Source organism: Brachyhypopomus gauderio, chromosome 2, assembly GCF_052324685.1.
Source record: "Brachyhypopomus gauderio isolate BG-103 chromosome 2, BGAUD_0.2, whole genome shotgun sequence".
Lineage (NCBI taxonomy): Eukaryota > Metazoa > Chordata > Actinopteri > Gymnotiformes > Hypopomidae > Brachyhypopomus > Brachyhypopomus gauderio.
Window position 1 is genome coordinate 33930283 of NC_135212.1, and position 21155 is coordinate 33951437.

At 48.8% G+C, this 21155-nt stretch overlaps 2 protein-coding genes across 8 annotated transcripts; both read left to right on the plus strand.

Moving 5' to 3' along the window:
• Positions 1 to 919: 919 nt before the first annotated feature.
• ankrd67 (ankyrin repeat domain 67) lies at positions 920 to 7143 on the plus strand. Of its 5 annotated transcripts, XM_076994715.1 has the most exons (8): positions 927 to 1358; positions 1709 to 1818; positions 2083 to 2303; positions 3572 to 3635; positions 3809 to 4109; positions 4488 to 5040; positions 5608 to 5904; positions 6436 to 7143. In XM_076994715.1, the coding sequence occupies exons 5-8, from the start codon at positions 3862 to 3864 to the stop codon at positions 6595 to 6597; spliced, it is 1260 nt and encodes a 419-aa protein (XP_076850830.1). In that variant the 5' UTR covers positions 927 to 1358; positions 1709 to 1818; positions 2083 to 2303; positions 3572 to 3635; positions 3809 to 3861; the 3' UTR covers positions 6598 to 7143. The 5 variants fall into 5 exon arrangements, with proteins under 5 accessions (XP_076850832.1, XP_076850830.1, XP_076850831.1 ...); XM_076994716.1 differs by lacking the exon at positions 3572 to 3635; XM_076994717.1 differs by lacking the exon at positions 6436 to 7143 and having other exon boundaries at positions 920 to 1358; positions 2083 to 4109; positions 5480 to 5858.
• Positions 7144 to 7212: 69 nt separating this feature from the next.
• Positions 7213 to 14861, plus strand: ccnl1a (cyclin L1a). 3 transcript variants are annotated; one of them, XM_076994699.1, is made up of 11 exons: positions 7228 to 7559; positions 7950 to 8024; positions 8284 to 8393; positions 10432 to 10552; positions 10687 to 10751; positions 12457 to 12556; positions 12805 to 12909; positions 13079 to 13220; positions 13367 to 13478; positions 13619 to 13711; positions 13951 to 14861. In XM_076994699.1, the coding sequence occupies exons 1-11, from the start codon at positions 7308 to 7310 to the stop codon at positions 14360 to 14362; spliced, it is 1587 nt and encodes a 528-aa protein (XP_076850814.1). In that variant the 5' UTR covers positions 7228 to 7307; the 3' UTR covers positions 14363 to 14861. The 3 variants fall into 3 exon arrangements, 2 of the variants coding, with proteins under 2 accessions (XP_076850823.1, XP_076850814.1); XR_013126831.1 differs by lacking the exons at positions 13079 to 13220; positions 13367 to 13478; positions 13619 to 13711; positions 13951 to 14861 and adding an exon at positions 11001 to 11014 and having other exon boundaries at positions 7213 to 7559; positions 12805 to 12844; XM_076994708.1 differs by lacking the exons at positions 12457 to 12556; positions 12805 to 12909; positions 13079 to 13220; ... (1 more) ...; positions 13619 to 13711; positions 13951 to 14861 and adding an exon at positions 11001 to 11361 and having other exon boundaries at positions 7215 to 7559.
• Positions 14862 to 21155: the final 6294 nt, after the last annotated feature.

Below are 21155 nucleotides of genomic sequence, written 5' to 3' on the forward strand. Positions count from 1 at the left end.
ATGAGCACCGCAGCAGTCATGGTCTGGTGGTTAGGGAACCAGTCTTGTGACTAGAGGGTCATGGGTTCGATTCCTAGGCCTGAGGCCATGACTGAGGTGCCTTTGAGCAAGGCACCTAACCCCAACTGCTCCCAGGACGCTGGGGTAGAACTACCCAGTGCTCTGGGCACGTGTGCACCACAGCTCCCTAGTAATCACTAGTGTGTGTGTGTGTGTTCTGACTGCACAGATGGGTAAATGCGGAGGACAAATTTTGATTGGGGTGAAAATCACATTTGAAAAATGTGTCTACTTAACATGATGTACTTTTATCAAACCCATGTGGTGTACCTTTATCAAACCAACAACACTCTGTCAACCAAAACAAGCAGGTGTAAAAAGCTGGTGATAAGTTTAATTACAGTGTGCATCAGGTTATTATCAAAGTTTTTTTTTTATTTTCTTGTTTAAACAGTTTCAAGTCATGGTTGCTTCTTTGACCTTATGTAAGAGCTAGCTGGTACCTGTGCCCAATTAGTAAATTTAAATATTTATTAGGAGATTGAGATAATAAATGGGGGGTTGAACCTGTGGCGCAATAAGATGTCGGTAAGCTGTCAAACAAGAACTTAAAAGGTTATCGAACCTAAGCGAACCAGTGCAATAATTCCATTGGCACAGAATTTCAGATGTGGAAACGATGCCCTCTAGTGGACACGATGGCGAGTCCAGCCTAACTGGGATGACATTGCCCTCTTGTGGTTTCATAGGGAACATGCCAGCATATTCTACAAACGCTTCATAAAGATTATCAAACAGGTATAATTTGAGGTTTTTTATGTAATCATGTACATCAGAGGTTATTGAATTTTACATCACCACTTTCCTTTACTCCATGTCAGATTTCGACCTCAAGCGCGCGCCTATAAACACTCGCGAACTGGGGGTCGGTGACGTCACCGTCCCAAGCCGCCGTTAGGATGGTGCTGATGTCCACAGAAGAATAACCTGTTCCCGCTTAGGAGCCTGCATCACGTTACACGTTAGAGAACATGGCGAAAAGCTGTGGACAATGTTTCTGTGGTCGAGAGCTGAACTGTCTTCTCGTGAACATGGTGAAACATGTCCAGTTGGAGGAACTCTACAGGCGGCGGCAGGAAGTGCGTACACGTGCTTCCCGTGTGCGCGAGAGGAAACGTTTACACGAAACGGTGTCCTTACTGGCTCATAATCTACAGAAACGCGGCAGGCATCAGGTGTCCGCCTGGAGACCAGTTCTTATAAAAGTTTTTCAGATGAACAATGGCCTATTGATAACTCTCCCATGGTCGTGTAGTCACTGTAACATGAACTGGGGAACGGCTGCGGTGTAGTTACAGGCAAGAAAGGCCATCAGTTGAACTACCTAATTTCATAGTATTCATTTGTGTCCAAAGTTTGATTGTGTCCAGATTTTCCATAAGTGACTGTGTTGGTGGAGGGAGGGGGGTAGGTGAAGTACATAAATAATTTTTATGTACCTGTATAACAACCAAAAGTTTCATATATTCTGAATAGACTGAATTAAGGAGTAGGTTCTGAATTGTACTGAATTTGATGGTAGTTGTCTTCTTGCTGTTGATTTTGCTTATAATGTTGTTTAGATTATTAATATTGATTTTTTTAATTAACATGGCAATCTCAGATGGCGATTCTGCACTTATGCTAAACCTCTCTTTCCGACTTTCAGTAGCTTTGTTTTAGCTCATCAGCTTCCACTGACGAAGAGCAGCTGGGTGATTATTTCATTATGTTTCTAGAGGCACAGCCCTGTTTCAGATGATGCTGTACAATTTCCAGGTAAATCAGGGTTTACAAAATCCATGGAATCTATCAAATATCTCAGACAAGGTTTGCTGGTCTAGGGCCAGTTTCTGAGTATTAGTGTGCACTGGGACATGATCAGGTGAAAACTGATCCCAGACCAGTCCCTCTGAGGAGTTGGACGTTGATGCGAGTGCATAATTAGCATAGCATTTGCATTTCACAGTGTGCTGTATGTGTGTGTGTGCCATGGGGGCATCAGGCATGCGCAATGTCTTTTGTTTCTGTATCCAACACAAGCTTCCCCTCCTCCTCCTGGCCAACATACCATCACGTTGCATCAGTCGCTGTCGGAAAACCAGCTCCCTCCATAGGAACCTCTTAGGAACGCAAAAAAAAAAAACCAAAGCTCAGACAGCATGGCGCAAGGCGTGTGGTGGAGGAGCCGCGTGTTTCGCCACCTCGAGGAGGCATCGTAACCCGGCTGACGTGAGGAGATCCAGAGCACCGGCTCCGGAGAGGTACCGTAACTTCCTTCACTTCTTCTCCAGGGATGTGGCATACAGAGATTTGCCAGAGCAGACCCTCGGGGGTCTGTGTTTTCTGGGATTAGGTGGGGGTTTTAGTTACAAAGCTTTTTCAATGCTGTGCCACCTCAGAGCGAGGCAGTGAGATAAGGGCAGAGGTTACCCTGGGTCTGGAATCCTGAGCATGAACTCAGAGTGTGAAATGATCCTAAACGACCTGTCATGGAAAGGAACAAACGATCCCTTTCAAAGGTGATGATAGCTTTCGGCTGCAGGTGCAAAAAGAGCCTTTTGTTCCTTCTGCAAAACACAGTCTCGTGCCCCTACACTTTTCACGAATTGCTACAATGGAAAGTCGCTGTCTTTGATTTGAAGTGTGAGTTGTTTATGAGATTTGGCATCAGTTCGTCTGCCCTTGCGAGTTCCTTCAAGCAGAGCGTAACAGCAGAGGGTGGGACCGAGGGTGCAGGACCGGAACCCTGAGCCCTGTAGGGGCTGCTCAGGAACGGATAACGGTGCAGAGGCTGCTGGGTTGGCTGTCATCCACCCACACACCGCCGAACGCCCACACCATGACAAGCCGTTCACGCCTCCAGGGCCCCCACTGCTCACAGCTCTGCTTGGCTCTCTCTCTCTCTCTCTCACACACACACACACACACACAAACACACACACAGAAACACTCAGTCACTGGCACTGAGGAGGAGAGTGTGTAATTTTGTACGTACGCTGTGTTCCCTTGCATGTGTTAATGCCTGTTGTTTTGTATGTGTTTTAATGTTGACATTTAATGTTTAATGTCTGAAAAATCTGATTCACAAAAGCCCACAAACAGCATTCTTGTGTAAGAGCTGTTTATACTGTTTTGTGCCATAGTTTCTATGGGTTACGTCTTACATCTTCAATGTCACTAAATATATGCGGTGTAAACGACAAATAACATCCTAGTAACTAATGTCTGATAACTTTATAACATCTGATAACAATCAAGGGATACCCTGCCAGGAAATTGCATGGAGATCTTTAAAAACGCCATGCCGCTCTATTACCGTGGTGCTGGGATCTCTGGATTGTATAATGGCACAGAAAAGACAGATTGTTGGAATGTGTCAAGCACTCACGCAGCATGAGTGATGATTGCTGGCCCTGATGGAGCAATGACATTAAACATTGCGTAAATGTTCTGGCATGATTTATGTTAGCCCGAAGGATTATCTAACATATAAATGTGGCTCAGAACTGCTATTGTGTAAATGATCTAGTACTTGCCAGAGGAGCTACAGGACTGTTAACCCTCATCGCCCCCTGGTGGATCCTGGCTGTACTGTGAGATATTTTCATTTACAAAGCAATATAATTTACTTGATTCGCATCTAATTCATTGTTTTATTATGGCTTCAAATGTAAACAAATTCATATTTTACTGAGAGAAGGCTGAAAGCGAAGGCTTTCAGAATCCTTTTCCCAGGACCTCACAGGGACCATCTTGATCTTGCCAGAGCGTATTCCGGGGCTGTCCGTGCCCGTCCTGGCCGCAGGGTGCAACAGCGGCATGACGGACGCGGGTCCTGAGTTCCAGCGGCGGTGGCTGGCTCTGCACGACTCCGTGACACTTGGCCCCTCGGAGAGGAGAAGCCGCGCGACCTCCGCCCCTGCGGGGAGCAGGCAGTGGAGGCTGCACAGCCACCGCCGACCCCAGCACTGCCCGCTAGACGAAGGGAGACTGCACCGTGCCGTCTGGGACGACTGCCGGGAGCAGGTGCAGGCCCTGCTGGAGCACGGTGTTCCTGTTAACTGCCAGTGAGTGGCCTATGATCCAGAAGCTATGACAGATTAGATCATCACATTTAGTACCACGTGTGTGTGTGTGTGTGTGTGTGTTTAATATAAAAACAGATTCCAAGTGAGGGTGAACAGCAGTATTCCGTAGTAAGATCTCAAGATGGTCAAAATTGTATTGAAGTACACTGTGTTCCTAGAGAAACAGTAAGATTTGGACAGAGGTCCTTCATCAGCAGTTTCATGTGCTCCAAATTAAATGAGGAAGCAAAATTTATTCTGAGAAAACATACTGCCACTGGTCTGCATGCCTGTCTACAGAGTTCCAAGGCCTTCTCAGAAGCACAGATTACATTTTTAATGAAGGCGCATTGTCTTGTGCGCGTTTTGCCATTGCAGGGATGCTCTCGGCTGGACGGCCGTCCACCACGCTGCTTTCTGCGGCCACCTCGAACTTCTGCGACTGCTGCTGTGCTCCAGCCAGGCGGAGGTGAACCGCCGGGACTTCTTTGGCTGCACCCCCCTGCACCGCGCCTGCTTGGGGGGTGATGCGGACACCACCGAGTACCTCCTCCACCGGGGGGCATCCCACGAGGCACGCTCCGACTGCGGGCAGACTCCCCTCCACCTGGCCGCTGCCGGCGGGCACCTGAACCCTGCGCGGGCTCTACTCCAGCACCTGGCCGCCCCCGACCCCCGCGACTCGCACGGGTGGACCCCACTGCACTGGGCCGTGTTCGGGGGGCGGGGCGACATGGCCGAGCTCCTGCTGGACAACGGGGCGGATGTGGAGGGGGCAGGCGTGCTGGGGCCCAGCCCCCTGCAGCTGGCAGTGATGGTGAGCGACGAGGCAGGCGTGAGACTCCTGCTCCACCGTGGGGCTGACACCAACCTCCCAGGCTGTGGGGGGCGAACAGCACTACACTTGTGCGCCCGCTCTGCAGAGAAGAAGGTGAGGCCAGCAGCATTTTTCAAAATAAAATACTGAGACGATGTCCTTATACCATATACAATCTAATAACACTTTTAAGATAAAGTCTAAAATGCTGGTTAAGACAAAAAAAATCTTTTCATTTGAAGTTACAGATGACTTTATAATGACTGTATTATAAGGGTTATTCACGCCTGAACCATGTACGCGTCAGTGTTTACAAATGAACCATTACGCTAAATGATGTCACTGGACATTAACACCACCAAGGTCTGTGTATCTAAGATAATCCGAAAGCTTGTGCGCTTTTTCCTGTCTGTAATACGTAACGGCTCATATGTGAATTCCAGCCCTCTTTGCCATTGAGGCTAACGCTGCGTTGCCAAGGTGTCATGCCAAGTGCATTCAAATAAGCAGATGGTGTTCAGGGTGGGTGACGGAGCTCTTCTGCTCTCTCCAGCACCACTTCATCCATCTTCCCTTCCCCCATCTCTTTTCCTCCTCCTCCCTCGATCCTCTCTCTCCCTCCTTTCCACATTTTCCCTCCACCGCGAATCCCGCCCCTCACCTCAAACCCCGCCTCCCCAGATCCTGCAGCTCCTGCTGGCTGCCGGGGCAGCGGTGGGAGCGCGAGACGTGGACGGGGCCGCCCCGCTTCACCTGGCAGCCCGCGCCGGCTCCGGGGCTGTGGTGCACCTGCTGATCCTTAGTGGAGCGGGCCTGGAGGACAGGGACGGCCTGCAGATGACGCCGCTGCACTATGCGGCCCTCCGGGACAGCGGTGAGGCCGCCAAGCTGCTGTTGCACTACGGTGCGCAGGTCGACGCGGCCGAGTGCCAGGGACGGACGCCGCTGCACCTGGCCGTGGAGAGAGGCCATTGCAAGGTGCCCATGCCCCTCATTGCTTCAGGGTCCATACGGCAGTGGGTACGGGTCCAGCACAAGGCCAGTGCTGGGGACAAACATGCACCATGTAGTCTTTTCCTGTGGTGATTGGCTAAACCTCAGCGTGTTAAAACTGCTGTAAGAAATTTTTTAATCTTTGCAACTTCTGTGACACTTAGCCACCCAAATAAGTCCACATTCTCTCTTTAGTCCCATGATCTCTAACCTCTCTCCAAAGCCCTTCACAAAACATGCACACACAGCCACCTACTCTTTTATTTTCAAGCCACAAGTGAAGCACTTTGGAGTAATTCCCAAATGTGTTAAAGGTTATTGCACAATGAAAACATCCTACTCTTCTTTATCGGAGTATGTTTTAGGGATCATTATCAGGATGTATACACAATTATTGTACACCAGTTTAATGGCCTGAATCTGAAAAAAAAAATCTCCATTCCAAGTATCAGCAGAAAAGCAGTACTGTCTACTTTGCTTCCTTTCTGCATCACCAGTAACACATTCGCTCAACAGGTCCTTGGCATTTTGTTGGAGAGAGGTGCAGACCCATCGGTTAGGACGAAGTGGAGAGAAACTGCGGAAGATGTGGCAAGAACGCACGAGCAATTCGCGTCGCTGAAGCTACTGGAGCAGTACAGCAAGCGAGACCGTACGGGACAGGGTTTGGCCTACTAATCACCTGGCATCTTAAAATTATCCTGAGACTCCAATGAATATTGACACTTGAAAAGCCAATCAGTCTGAATTACTTTGGTCTAAGCCATTTTTAACTAATTACATGTATGGTAGCATCAGTCTACATTTACGAGGAGGTTTGTGCCACAGTGTGGGGTTTATCCAGGCGCACGCAGCGTCTGCTGACAAAGCAGCACAGGATCACCTTTGGTCGCCTGACATCATGGTCACGTTTCGGAAAAAGCCTTCGCGGAGGGATATGTTCAAGTTCAACGACGGACGTTCAAACTCGATTTCCTGGAATCGACGTCATTGGAACGTTATTGTGACCGAAAACGATCGGATTATGTCTACAGTATTAAACATTACTGGTTGCTCACAGGACATTTAACAGATATTTGTTTTTATTTTTAAAAATTTACGTTTAAAGTGTGGAGCGTAAGTGTTATTTTTCCAGAGTAATATTGATAATCGACGAAAACCACCATTAATTCTCTATGTATCCGCACATGTCGACGCTGTAATGAAATAAAAGTTATTTTCCCTAAATAAGACGTACGGATCTATGTATCGTCAACATTACTAGAACGCGGACGTGTACGTGACCGAAACCTCGGCGTCACGCGGCAGATCCCGCGTCACTTCCGGCCCTTCCCGAACGTCTCGAGCGTCGTGTGCGCGTTTGAGCGGCTACTTCACCAGCTAGAACGATGGAGGCGACAACGGCCACCGCTCAGTCGGCCACCGCTACAAACACCCCGGCGGCCAATGAAGGGATCCTGATCGGGGACAAAGTTTATTCCGAAGTCTTTCTTACCATCGACAATTCCTTGATCCCCGAGGAGAAGCTGTCCCCGACCCCGTCGATGCTGGATGGCCTAGACCTGCACACTGAGACGGACCTGCGGATCCTGGGCTGCGAGCTCATCCAGGCCGCGGGGATTCTGCTACGGCTGCCACAGGTGGGCGTCGGGTCGCTCGGTTGGCTCCGGTCCGGGTCCGAACCGCCCGGAGTCCGCTTATGTAACCTTAACTTGGGTCCGCAGGCTCGTGCTGGCAACGCGGCCTGGCCGTGCTGTAAAAGCTAACGTAGCTAGCGCCGTGGTCCTGTGGTAATACGGCCACTTAACTCGACGTACACCCGTACCGTCCTTACTAACGGGAGTAATTATACGGGTGTGTACGTTTTCCCGCCGAACGCCGGTGTTGTCGGACATTACGCGTCTCTACACCAGCTAACGCTAGCGGGGCTCGTTGGACAAAAACAAAATGGCGGATGTAGATTTTTGAATCTCGGTGTCGTGAACCTTGTTTTGTTTTTATGGACTGACATTTTAAAATGTGTCTTACAGGTTGCGATGGCGACCGGACAGGTTCTTTTCCACCGCTTCTTCTACTCGAAGTCGTTCGTGAAACACAGTTTTGAGGTGAGACGGCGGGCCGGCTCCTCGCTTAGGCCCCGCGGTGCGTACTTACAACGTAGCAGCGGCGGCCATGTTGCAAACTGCCTTCTGGCGGCCTCGACCAACACGGCCGCCGCCTCCACGACTTTAGGGACTTACCTGAGCTCCTAACCATAACTGCCGGATCATTGTGTGCGTTATGTGGGTCAAATTATATATTCCGGGGTCGTTGTCCATCCAAAATTGCCTCAATTTGTTTTTTTTCTCTCCATCCTTCTTTCAGATTGTTGCCATGGCCTGTATCAATTTGGCCTCAAAGATTGAAGAAGCCCCTCGCCGAATAAGGGACGTCATCAACGTTTTCCATCATTTGAGGCAGATCAGGGGAAAAAGGTACGCATCAGTGCTGCTTTGGTGCTTGTGCCAGCAACCTCCCACCTTGATGATGTTTTCTTTGTGTAACATTTAACGTCATCACTTGTATAAAGTGAATCAGGTATTTTTAAACGTGTTAACTGAATAGTTTGTGCCTTTGTTTTCAGTAGGATGTCCTGTTTTGAGTGCCATTTTGTTTGATTTATGTACTCTAAACCATTTTAAGGCTTTTCAGTTTCATCATCAGTCATAATTGGTAGTAACAGCAAGATAGGCTTCTGCTTACCTGAACAAGTAAAAAATGCCTCCTGACCATTCAAAAGCTTAACAGAGGATATTTTTTACACTGAGAAATTGTAGTGATAAAGGGGGGTTGGTTTTCTTTTTGTTTGTTTGTTTTTTTTTTTGTTTTTTTTTTTTTGAAGGGACAGTTTTTTAATTTTTTAAACGAGTAAAGACACTGGTATTAACTTGAATTCTCTTTTCCCTTGCAACCAACTAACAGCGACCAGCTACATTTACCAAAGCCTGGGTGATGTGGAATGGTACGTAGAGATGAAGCAGTCGGCATGGCAACAGTGAGCGAGGTGTCGCTTCCCCCTCCTCCCCCGCTCCCCTGGGAGACGCCAGTGGTCTGAAAGCGGTCACTGGGAATATCGGGGACGACAGGTTGGCCGCTGGTCCTGAACGGTCTGGGTGACTCCTGTATGTCAGTTTAAGCTTATTGTCTCTGCTAACACAGGTGACATTGTTTCATTCATTTTTTTAAAGAAATTATTTTCCTCAAACGTGTTTAAAACCAACAAACCACCTCAGATCACAGCTTTCACAGAAAGTCACACCTTAGATTAGGTTTTTTTTGTTTGGTTTGTTTTCACTGATCAGGTCCCGGTCACTATGTAATCGTAATTTAGTGTCCGTCTCTGTACCGTCTGATCACTCTCATGCATTTTGCATTTTATTTCAACTGGAAGCCGCTTCTCTTTCCTTTTTAGACACTCATTTTTAGTGAGTTATTCATGTGGAACAAAATTGGGGGAATATCAGTATTGTCTGCACCATCTTGATTGTCCTCTTTATCAGACACACAGGCCTACTTATGTTTTTAGTCCTTAGCTTTAATGGGACAGAACCGATTGTCAAGCAAATATCTGACTGACATGTTCGTTAAAGTTACTCTTCACTAAATTGTTTGGCTGTTGTACCAAAGCAGTTGTTTTAAGCTTGTTGATCTGTCAAGGTGAGTTCTGCTGTGAAATAGGCTTCAGTGCTTTGACACAAAGCTTGGTTGGTTTGAAGAACCAGTGGGGCAAAGTTGTTTCTTAACAATCAGCAAATGTTCACACGTAGCCACAGAGAGGGTGAAATACTTGAGTTTTGTTTTTTAGTTCACTATTTATGTGCTTATTCAGCATTCTGTACCATTTTGTCTGTGGCACATGTAAAGAAATATGATTAACCTACAAACGTTAGTGGCCAAAGTCTTTGACTCGGTTGAATGTGTTTTTCTGTGTGCTGAAAGCTGTAGGGCTTTTTGTATTTGTAGACAGTTTTGGTTTGCAAGCGGAGGAGAATGGCCCAGGTTGTTTCCCTCCGTTAGGTCCAGCAAAGCAGGGCCTAACGCCTGAGTGATGAGGGACGCTTGGCTGAAAGGTAGGAGAGGTTCTGTGTTTCAGAGACTTCAGGTGTACTGCTCCACCTGCTGAGAGACTGAGCTCCTGTTTACTTGTAAACTCAGTGAGGCTGTGTGTGGGCTTATATCATGGTCTGGTGTGTTCCTGTGGAGGCAGTGCTGTAAAGGTGTGCTGTTTGTGTTAAAGCTGTGATGGGGACAGAACTATGTGGTTTGTGGCAGGACTATAAGACTTTTACTGAAATTACAGGAGTCAAAAAAGGACCTGTTGCCTTTAGTTGGTTGGAAGGGAAAAAACCCCAAAAAAATCAAAAAAGGAAAAAGAAACCAAGCAAAGTCAAGCAGAAAGGCACTCTATCTCTTTTGTTGTTGGATATTTTGGGCTGGGGGGAAAAACATTATTTTCATTCCTTTACGAATCAGGAGCTCAAGTCCACTGATATTGGACCAGAACTACATAAACACGAAAAACCAGGTGATCAAGGCCGAGCGGCGTGTGCTGAAGGAACTCGGCTTCTGTGTCCACGTCAAACACCCGCACAAGGTGAGTCGCACGCACACCACCTCTCTGGATCAGCAGCCTTCTGGTCGGAGAAGAGCAGAGTCACACCCCAGTCTGTTGCCTTTCTAGTCGAGTGGGACGGCCACCGCGTAATGCACAGTCTCCTTTTCTTTCAGATCATCGTCCTGTACCTGCAGGTCCTGGAATGTGAGAGGAATCAAACCCTGGTCCAGACAGCCTGGTGAGTGCCTTAGCCTGCTCAGCAAGGTGTGCGTGTGACCTGCGTCTAGACAGCTCACTAAATAAGCCTTTGCTCTAATTCCACACACACACACACACACACACCTGATGGACTTGTATTTCTTCACTCACTGTCTTTCACGTTTTATTTTTCCCTTTTCATGGCTTGAGTCTGTAATTTCATGAATGAGGATTTTAAAAAATGGAGATCTCAGTTTAACTTTGCCCTTTCTCTCTACTCTGATTAAAGGGTAGTCCATGATGGTAAGTGTCATAAAGAACCTCTGAACTCTGCTCCTCCAACCACATGACCCCAGGAATCTCCCCCCATTGGCTGCCCGTCTCGAGACGGCCAATCCAGTGAGAGCTCTCTGCCCGAGAATCACTGAGGGGGGTGCCTTTTCCACCTGGCAACATCACCTTGTTTTCTTGGGGTGGTCCAAAAGGATTTGTATTTTTTTTGTTTGTTTTTTGCAAGTATCTTTTTTCCTTTATTTCAAAGGTAGTTTTAGAATGAATGCTAGAACATTATGATTTTAAAGTTTCCTAGTTAAGCAAGTAGGTGTTGGAAAAAAAAGTAGCTGTTGAAGGTAATATATTTATAGGTATTGTATTTTAAAGAATTTCCAGGGTGTTCTATTTTTTGTAGTAAAAGTCACATGTATACGTGTGTATGTTCACACTGACTTGGTTTCTAGAAATGTCTTCCAGGCATCGCCATCCTGCTCAGACTTTTCCTTCAAGGATCCCTTTGGCGACATCCTGTTTCTTATGTATCTCTTCAGAATAGAGTGGCAACATAGCAGCTCAGCCAGGGTCTACCTTTATACAGCTAGTGTTGTGCAGGAGATGAATGTGCACAGATGCAGCTCTTCCAGCCTTCATGTGCCATACTGAGTTGACACCATATGGCTAAAGGTCGTTTGTCATGTTAGGCTGTTGAAATTGCATCATTGCCCTGTTCGCTTTCTCCTCCCCCATCAGTCTTTGTCCTTCCATGTAATTCTATAGCTCATGTCCATTTGTGTGGTCTGTCTTCACTCCGGTAGCCTAACCCCAGCGTTGCGCGGTGGTCTCGTGCTCAGAATCCCACCCCCTGTCTGTTAGACGTGCCACACCCAGCGCATGTCATCAGTGCTGAGGTCGCATGCCAGTCCCGCTGTTGTGTACCGTGCAGCCACCGGTCCCTGGTGTCTCCCCATGTCGCATCTTAAATCGCACCTTTCACTTCGGTCGAATGCAACGAGAGCCATCCTCATGGCTCACGCTGCCACCTACTGTTCACCGATGGGATTGCATGGTTTAAAAAGTGTTTTGCATGTGTACATCATTGAGGCAGTATTGTTTGCCTTGCCCATGGGGTCTCAGTAAATCCAAACATTGTTTCTTTATCACAACCACATTTTATAGTCCATCTGAGCTTTTGTCCCTGCACAGAAGCCCAGTGAACCATCACAGTGTGAACATGCCCCCATCCCTGCATGTGTGTGGGCAGACAGTGTGAATGCAGTCAGGAAGGAGAGAGAGACAGAGAGGGGGGGAGGACAAAGCTAAACCTGAGTCTCCATAAGCGTGCCATGCACGCATTGCATTGTGGGTATAGCTGTCTGTGGGGGGGGGGGGGGGGGCTTGAATGGGGTTATGCCATTTGGCTGGAGCAGCTCAGGGAGACATGGCAATGTTGGGCTCCGCCTTCTGTGTTGCAGGAACTACATGAACGACAGCCTGCGTACCAACGTGTTTGTGAGGTTTCAAGCGGAGACCATCGCCTGCGCCTGCATCTACCTGGCTGCTCGTGCCCTTCAGGTACTGCCCTTGTGCCAGTAACATGGTCTCGGCGCCCCCTGCCTTTAACGTTGCCCATGTACCTTCTGTGAAAGAATGTGATGTGCTGGCATAGCACACCTGCTAGAGCAGATAGTGTATGGTGCAGGGAGCATGAAATGGAGTCCCAGATGCATGCACTGTCACAACGATGAACATGTAGGCCACTCTGGATAAACATTGTAGATGTGATGTGTGGGTGGTGAGATCAGCTCTTGCTCTTCCTTTAGATTCCTCTGCCATCTCGACCTCACTGGTATATGTTGTTTGGAGCTACGGAAGACGAAATCAAGGACATTTGCATCACCACGCTGAAGCTCTACACAAGGAAGAAGGTAATGTGCTCTCTCACCTCCACCAGTGTATGGGTGGGGCTGTGGCTCCTCCCCCACCCCTGTGACGCTGGAAGGGTATACAGATTTTTCCAGTGCGCTTGTCTGACCTGCTTTGGTCTGGTCTTGTCGTCTGTGGTGGGTGGTGTTCACGTTCCATGTGTGTCTGCAGCCGAACTATGACCTGCTGGAGCGGGAGGTGGAGAAGAGGAAGGTGGCTCTGCAGGAGGCCAAGCTGAAGGCCAAGGGGCTGAACCCGGATGGCACCCCCGCGCTCTCCACGCTGGGCGGATTCTCACCAGCGTCCAAACCCTGTAAGTCCCACCATCCTTCGCCACAAGTTTCTGCTTGCTTTGCACGATGTTGGTATTAAAAGGTTCTGAACTCCACTTTCGTTACTCAGTAGAAGGTGACCCTCGTTGGTGGCTGTTTTTAATAAAGCCTTTCTTTGGTCTGGCAGCTTCTCCTAGTGTGGTGAAGGTGGATGAGAAGTCCCCCAACCCTCAGGCTCTTAAGGCTTTGAAGAAGGAAGTCGAGGAGAGACCCCAGGCCTCAAAAAGCCCCCATAACGGGTGAGTTAAGTGGCCTCAGTCTGCAGCCCTACGGGTAGGGAAGACCCCCACTCTGCATGCTGCATCCTGCACTCTGGACCTGAGCAGCCGTAGCTGAGTGGTGTTCCTGGTGTGTGAGTTTGTCGTCTGTGTCGTCTCAGGCTCAGGAAGGAGGGGAAGGCGGGTCGGAACAGCAGAAGTGGTAGTCGCTCACGCTCCCGGACGCGCTCCCGGTCACGCTCACCACGCCGACAGTCAGTACCACTCTCACTGTAGCATACTCCCCTCTCTCACCCACTCATTCAAACTACCAAAGCCGGCAACTTCAATAATTTAGTTAGCGTCATTAGATAGCTAAACCAGTTGAAATTAAATGTTTGATAATGCTGAGACCATGAGATGACGTGTGTGTGTGTGTGTGTGTGTGTGTGTGTGCTTAAGATGTGCATAAAATTAATCAGACATTAACTACGCTTCTTTCCATTTCTTGTAGTTACAACAATCGACGCAGTCGCTCGGGAACCTACAGTTCACGCTCACGCAGCCGCTCACACAGTCGCAGCCCCTCGCCACGGCGACACGCCAACCATGGCCCACCTTCACCCCTCCTGCCACACCTCAAGTCCAAGCAGCGCTCTGAGGAGCTGAAGCAGCACCCCCGTCACACACACAAAAGGAAGCGCTCGCGCTCGGGCAGCAAGCCTCGTGACCGGGAACGTGAGCGGGAGAGGGAACGTGAGCGCGTCCCCACCGACCTTGTGTCCAAAAAGCACCGGCACGAGCGCGCCAGCACCACCGGGGGGCAGCACCGAGACCGGCGAGAGAGATCCCGCTCATATGAACGCTCTCACAAGAGCAAACACTCACACAGTGCCCACTCCAGCCACAGCCGCCACCGGCGCTGAGGTTTGCAAAAACGGGTGGGTGTGTGCGCACGCTCAACGGACCAGAGGTTAAGAGGTCAATTCTGACTGTAATTATTGTTTTACATTTTTTGGTTTTTTTTTTTGCCCGTTTTTGGAAAATCTTTTAGTTTAAATGTTAAGTGAAGGACTTGAAGCTACATATTTACAGTGTAAAGACAGTTAAATGCTGACTTATTACAAAGATGCTTTGATTCATAAAAGCACCCTTTTGTTGAGGCGTGGGGAGAGAAATCAGTAATTAATAACGTGTTCAGGAAAGACGTCGAGACTTTGCACGGGTATACAGATTTCCAGAAGACGTTTGCTCTACAGATGAAAGTGGTTTCTCTGGGGATAGATCCTATTTTTTTACAGGCGGATGCAGAACTTTTTTTTTTTTTCTTCAATCGTGGTGAATTTGTTACACTGGTTTTAGTCTGCACGTGTTCACGCCAGATTTTTACTCAATAAAAAAGAATAAAATATGAATTAAATATCACTTCTTCCTATAAGTAGTTCCCTCAGTGGAATAACACCACCACCCAGCACGCTATCTTGTTTCAGCTTCTCCTTTAGCGCGGGGGTTGATTCAACATGTTTTTTTTACTGGCACAAGTACTTCGTTACATGGCCTGTTCTGCTGGGGCTCAGGGTTGTGCTGATCCTCCAGAATGACCTAATGAATCTAATAGGGTTGGTTCCTGTGTGTTTAGGAAAGGTTGATGGAGACTTAAATAGTATATTTGGGATTCTTGTATCATACACTTCTACATAATCCATGTTGAGGTATTTATTTTGGGAATGAAATTTGACCCTGTGAACCTTTTGGGCTGTGGAGTTCTCGGGGTGTTCCTGTAACTGCTCTACAACTAGGAACAGACAGAGTTGCATGTTTTGCACATAAACGGATTCAAAGGTACATTCAAGATATGCAGTGCAAAGCCGTCCGATGTGAACCAAGTTTTGCTGAATTAATTCAGTTAAAGAAATACAACTCCTGAAAGTTGATTTTCAGTAGCAATTTATTGTTTGAATCGCCTTCAGTAGGAATACGAACATTTATCTTGCCAACAATGTAAAATTGATACACTTCACAATAGAACCAGCAGAGGTCCCCAATGCACTAGATTTGTTTTAAATGTGTGCTGATCTGAATTACTTCCTGACATGCCAGCAGACAGCTGATGAACACGATGCAGCTTGTGGTGGGAGGTGTACATGGATCTATTCATGTCTCCTACACTTACCTACTGAAATCTACTGCAGGAATATATGGCCTTCAAACCATTACCTTCTGTACTGCCATTTGTGTTATTAATCCAAACCATGAAACTTTATTCAGATAAGGATGTAAGGAATATAAGCCAATGTATGGGTTTCTGCACAAAAGCCCACAGTATTTCTACCCTGGAAATCCAGTCCTAACACCCGCCCCTCCAACCCCCCACATTTGTGTAAGACCTCCCCACTTTGCGAACTGTTTAACAGCAGGACATAAACTAAATCTGAGCCCACAATAGTCCTCACACTTCTCATGTTGTGCTGCCAGACGGATCTTGGCGTGCTGTACCCTGTTCAGTAACAAGGACGTGCAGAACGCAGCGTGGCTGGCGTCTTCTCACTTCACACACAGTTCAACCCTCCCCCTCATCGGAGCAGTCATTCTCAAGGGCCCGTCTGTTTGAGAGGTTTTCTCAGAAGGCTGGAGTGGCCTAGGACACCTGCTCTGTTCACGCACGGCTCGGATGGTGGTCACGGATCGTCACGTGCGCTGAGCGACTGGTAGTCGCTGGTCGGCGCGCCACGCATCACACCCTTCCATTGTTGTGTTTCTGCTTCCTTCTCAACCCCCCACCTGTGTCCCGCCCTGTGCCCGGCTCCACCTGATCCGGCTGGCAGACGGGACACAGCTGTACGGAGGCTCTGCCCCTTGAGTGAAAGAGCTGAGTCATCACTGAGATAGCATACAGTAGCACATGCTTTTCCACTTCCTGTTTTGAGAAAAGCAGCCAGTAATGTCAGTTGGATTTTCGTGTCAGTTGACGGTAATCGCTTGCAAATGATGATGGGAAGGGGGTGGTTGTGAAATTAAGTTGCTCACGCCTGCTTTACACACTTGGTTTCATATGAGACTTGTGAGGACCACAGGGACCTAACTGCAAAGACCTGAAAATTATTTCAGCTATCACTATTCTTATGGTACATAAAAGATCTGCAAACACACGAGTTCACATATGAAGTAGGGGGTGTTAAACTTCCTGTACCATCTCTTTTGTGCCTTAGCATTTTCCCATTGCCATGGTAAGCTGTAGGTAGTCTGGTTGCTGAGGCAACAGTGACTATGGGTGTTGCTAGGAGGAGTTATGGAATCCAGGTTAATGACTTTCACACAAAAAGACACAACAGTCCTGTGCAGTGCAGCTCAAACAGTGACCATTTATGCAAGAGCAAGTGGGCCTAAATGTGTGTGAGTGTGCGTGCGCTTTATGAAGCTGAAAGGGAAATAAAGCTATAAGAAATAAGGTTCTCAAAATATTCATAACTGGATCAAACACAGTCACAGACAGCCTTTGTACTCTCTGGTACCTGCACAAACACACACACGCACACACACACCACTAAGTAGCCATTTCTTCAGCTATTTGAGAGAACGGAAAAAGGAAGAGACGAAAACAGCAGTTTTTATTACTAATGTGATTGCGTATACAACACCGAGCAACACTGGGAGATCCTTTTAGACACACACTCACACATGCACACACAGCTGCAATGTGAAAACAGCAGCTCCCATTCATCCAACATTCCTCTCTCACGCTGGCATGCACACTAATTTACACATACCCCCACATGCACACTAATTTACACATACCCCCACATGCACACTCATTTACACATACCCCCACATGCACACTAATTTACACATACCCCCACATGCACACTCATTTACACATACCCCCACATGCACACTAATTTACACATACCCCCACATGCACACTAATTTACACATACCCCCACATGCACACTAATTTACACATACCCCCACATGCACACAAATTTACACATACCCCCACATGCACACTAATTTACACATACCCCCACATGCACGCTAATTTACACACACATACACACACACACAGTGATTGTGCATGCAAGGTCAGGCTAGCGTGGCAGCCATGAACAGCTCAGCCACATAGCTTAACACTCATGGATTTGCCATTAAGAGCTGTTAGTTTTAAGAGACACTTATTGCAGGGGATTTCTTCAACAGTTAAGTTAGTTAAGTGTATGTAGGGAGTACGGTCCCCACTACTGTGTGTAGGGAATTCAGGCCCCACTACTATGTAGAGAGTATGGGCCCCACTACTGTGTGTGGGGAGTACAGTCCCCACTACTGTGTAGGGAGTACAATCCCCACTACTGTGTGTAGGGAGTACCGTCCCCACTACTGTGTGTAGGGAGTACGGTCCCCACTACTGTGTGTAGGGAGTACAGTCCCGACTACTAGGTAGGGAGTACGGTCCCCACTACTGTGTGTAGGGAGTACAATCCCCACTACTGTGTGTAGGGAGTACCGTCCCCACTACTGTGTGTAGGGAGTACCGTCCCCACTACTGTGTGTAGGGAGTACAGTCCCGACTACTAGGTAGGGAGTACGGTCCCCACTACTGTGTGTAGGGAGTACAGTCCCCACTACTGTGTGTAGGGAGTACGGTCCCCACTACTGTGTGTAGGGAGTACAGTCCCCACTATTGTGTGTAGGGAGTACAGTCCCCACTACTGTGTGTAGGGAGTACGGTCCCCACTACTGTGTAGGGAGTATGGTCCCCACTACTGTGTAGGGAGTACGATCCCCACTACTGTGTAGGGAGTACGATCCCCACTACTGTGTGTAGGGAGTACAGTCCCCACTACTGTGTGTAGGGAATATGGTCCCCACTATTGTGTGTAGGGAGTATGGTCCCCACTACTGTGTAGGGAGTACAGTCCCCACTACTGTGTGTAGGGAGTACGGTTCCCACTATTGTGTGTAGGGAGTATGGTCCCCACTACTGTGTAGGGAGTACAGTCCCCACTACTGTGTAGGGAGTACGGTCTCCACTGCTGTGTGGCAGGCGTACGGTCTCCACAACAATGTGTAGGGAGTATGGTCCCCACTACTGTGTAGGGAGTATGGTCCCCACTACTGTGTAGGGAGTACAATCCCCACTACTGTGTGTAGGGAGTACAGTCCCCACTACTGTGTGTAGGGAGTACGGTCCCGACTACTGGGTAGGGAGTACGGTCCCCACTACTGTGTGTAGGGAGTACAGTCCCCACTACTGTGTGTAGGGAGTACGGTCCCCACTATTGTGTGTAGGGAGTACGGTCCCCACTATTGTGTGTAGGGAGTATGGTCCCCACTACTGTGTAGGGAGTACAGTCCCCACTACTGTGTAGGAAGTACAATCCCCACTACTGTGTGTAGGGAGTACAGTCCCGACTACTGGGTAGGGAGTACGGTCCCCACTACTGTGTGTAGGGAGTACAGTCCCCACTACTGTGTAGGGAGTACAGTCCCCACTACTGTGTAGGGAGTACAGTCCCCACTACTGTGTGTGGGGAGTACGATCCCCACTACTGTGTTTAGGGATTACAGTCCCCACTGTTGTGTGTAGGGAGTACAGTCCCCACTATTGTGTGTAGGGAGTACGGTCCCCACTACTGTGTAGGGAGTACAGTCCCCATTACTGTGTAGGGAATATGGTCTCCACTGCTGTGTGGAGGGAGTGCGGTCCACACTACTGTGTGGAGGGAGTACGGTCCCCACTACTGTGTGGAGGGAGTATGGTCCCCACTACTGTGTGTAGGGAATATGGTCTCCACTGCTGTGTGGAGGGAGTGCGGTCCACACTACTGTGTGGAGGGAGTACGGTCCCCACTACTGTGTGGAGGGAGTATGGTCCCCACTACTGTGTGGAGGGAGTATGGTCCCCACTACTGTGTGGCAGGCGTACGGTCTCCACAACAATGTGTAGGGAATACAGTCCCCACTATTGTGTGTAGGGAGTACGGTCCCCACTACTGTGTAGGGAGTACAGTCCCCACTATTGTGTGTAGGGAGTACGGTCCCCACTACTGTGTAGGGAGTACAGTCCCCACTATTGTGTGTAGGGAGTACGGTCCCCACTACTGTGTAGGGAGTACAGTCCCCACTAATGTGCAGGAAGTACAGTCCCCACTACTGTGTGTAGGGAATATGGTCTCCACTGCTGTGTGGAGGGAGTACGGTCCCACTACTGTGTAGGGAGTACGATCCCCACTATTGTGTGTAGGGAGTACAGTCCCCACTATTGTGTGTAGGGAGTACAGTCCCCACTACTGTGTAGGGAGTACAGTCCCCACTACTGTGCTGGGAGTACAGTCCCCACTACTGTGTAGCGAGTACAGTCCCCACTACTGTGTAGGGAGTACGGTCCCACTACTGTGTGTGGGGAGTACAGTCCCCACTACTGTGTAGGGAGTACAGTCCCCACTACTGTGTAGGGAGTACGGTCCCACTACTGTGTGTGGGGAGTACAGTCCCCACTACTGTGTAGGGAGTACAGTCCCCACTATTGTGTGTAGGGAGTACAGTCCCCACTATTGTGTGTAGGGAGTACGGTCCCCATTATTGTGTGTAGGGAGTACAGTCCCCACTATTGTGTGTAGGGAGTACAGTCCCCACTACTGTGTAGGGAGTACAGTCCCCACTACTGTGTGTAGGAAGTACAGTCCCCATTACTGTGTAGGGAGTACGATCCCCACTACTGTGTTTAGGGATTACAGTCCCCATTGCTGTGTAGGGAGTAGGATCCCCACTACTGTGTTTAGGGATTACAGTCCCCACTGTTGTGTGTAGGGAGTACAGTCCCCACTACTGTGTAGGGAGTACAGTCCCCACTACTGTGTGGAGGGAGGGAGTATGGTCCCCACTACTGTGTGTAGGGAATATGGTCTCCACTGCTGTGTGGAGGGAGTGCGGTCCACACTACTGTGTGGAGGGAGTACGGTCCCCACTACTGTGTGGAGGGAGTATGGTCCCCACTACTGTGTGGAGGGAGTATGGTCCCCACTACTGTGTGGAGGGAGTATGGTCCCCACTACTGTGTGGCAGGCGTACGGTCTCCACAACAATGTGTAGGGAATACAGTCCCCACTATTGTGTGTAGGGAGTACGGTCCCCACTACTGTGTAGGGAGTACAGTCCCCACTATTGTGTGTAGGGAGTACGGTCCCCACTACTGTGTAGGGAGTACAGTCCCCACTATTGTGTGTAGGGAGTACGGTCCCCACTACTGTGTAGGGAGTACAGTCCCCACTAATGTGCAGGGAGTACAGTCCCCACTACTGTGTGTAGGGAATATGGTCTCCACTGCTGTGTGGAGGGAGTACGGTCCCACTACTGTGTAGGGAGTACGATCCCCACTATTGTGTGTAGGGAGTACAGTCCCCACTATTGTGTGTAGGGAGTACAGTCCCCACTACTGTGTAGGGAGTACAGTCCCCACTACTGTGTAGGGAGTACAGTCCCCACTACTGTGTAGCGAGTACAGTCCCCACTACTGTGTAGGGAGTACGGTCCCACTACTGTGTGTGGGGAGTACAGTCCCCACTACTGTGTAGGGAGTACAGTCCCCACTACTGTGTAGGGAGTACGGTCCCACTACTGTGTGTGGGGAGTACAGTCCCCACTACTGTGTAGGGAGTACAGTCCCCACTATTGTGTGTAGGGAGTACAGTCCCCACTATTGTGTGTAGGGAGTACGGTCCCCAT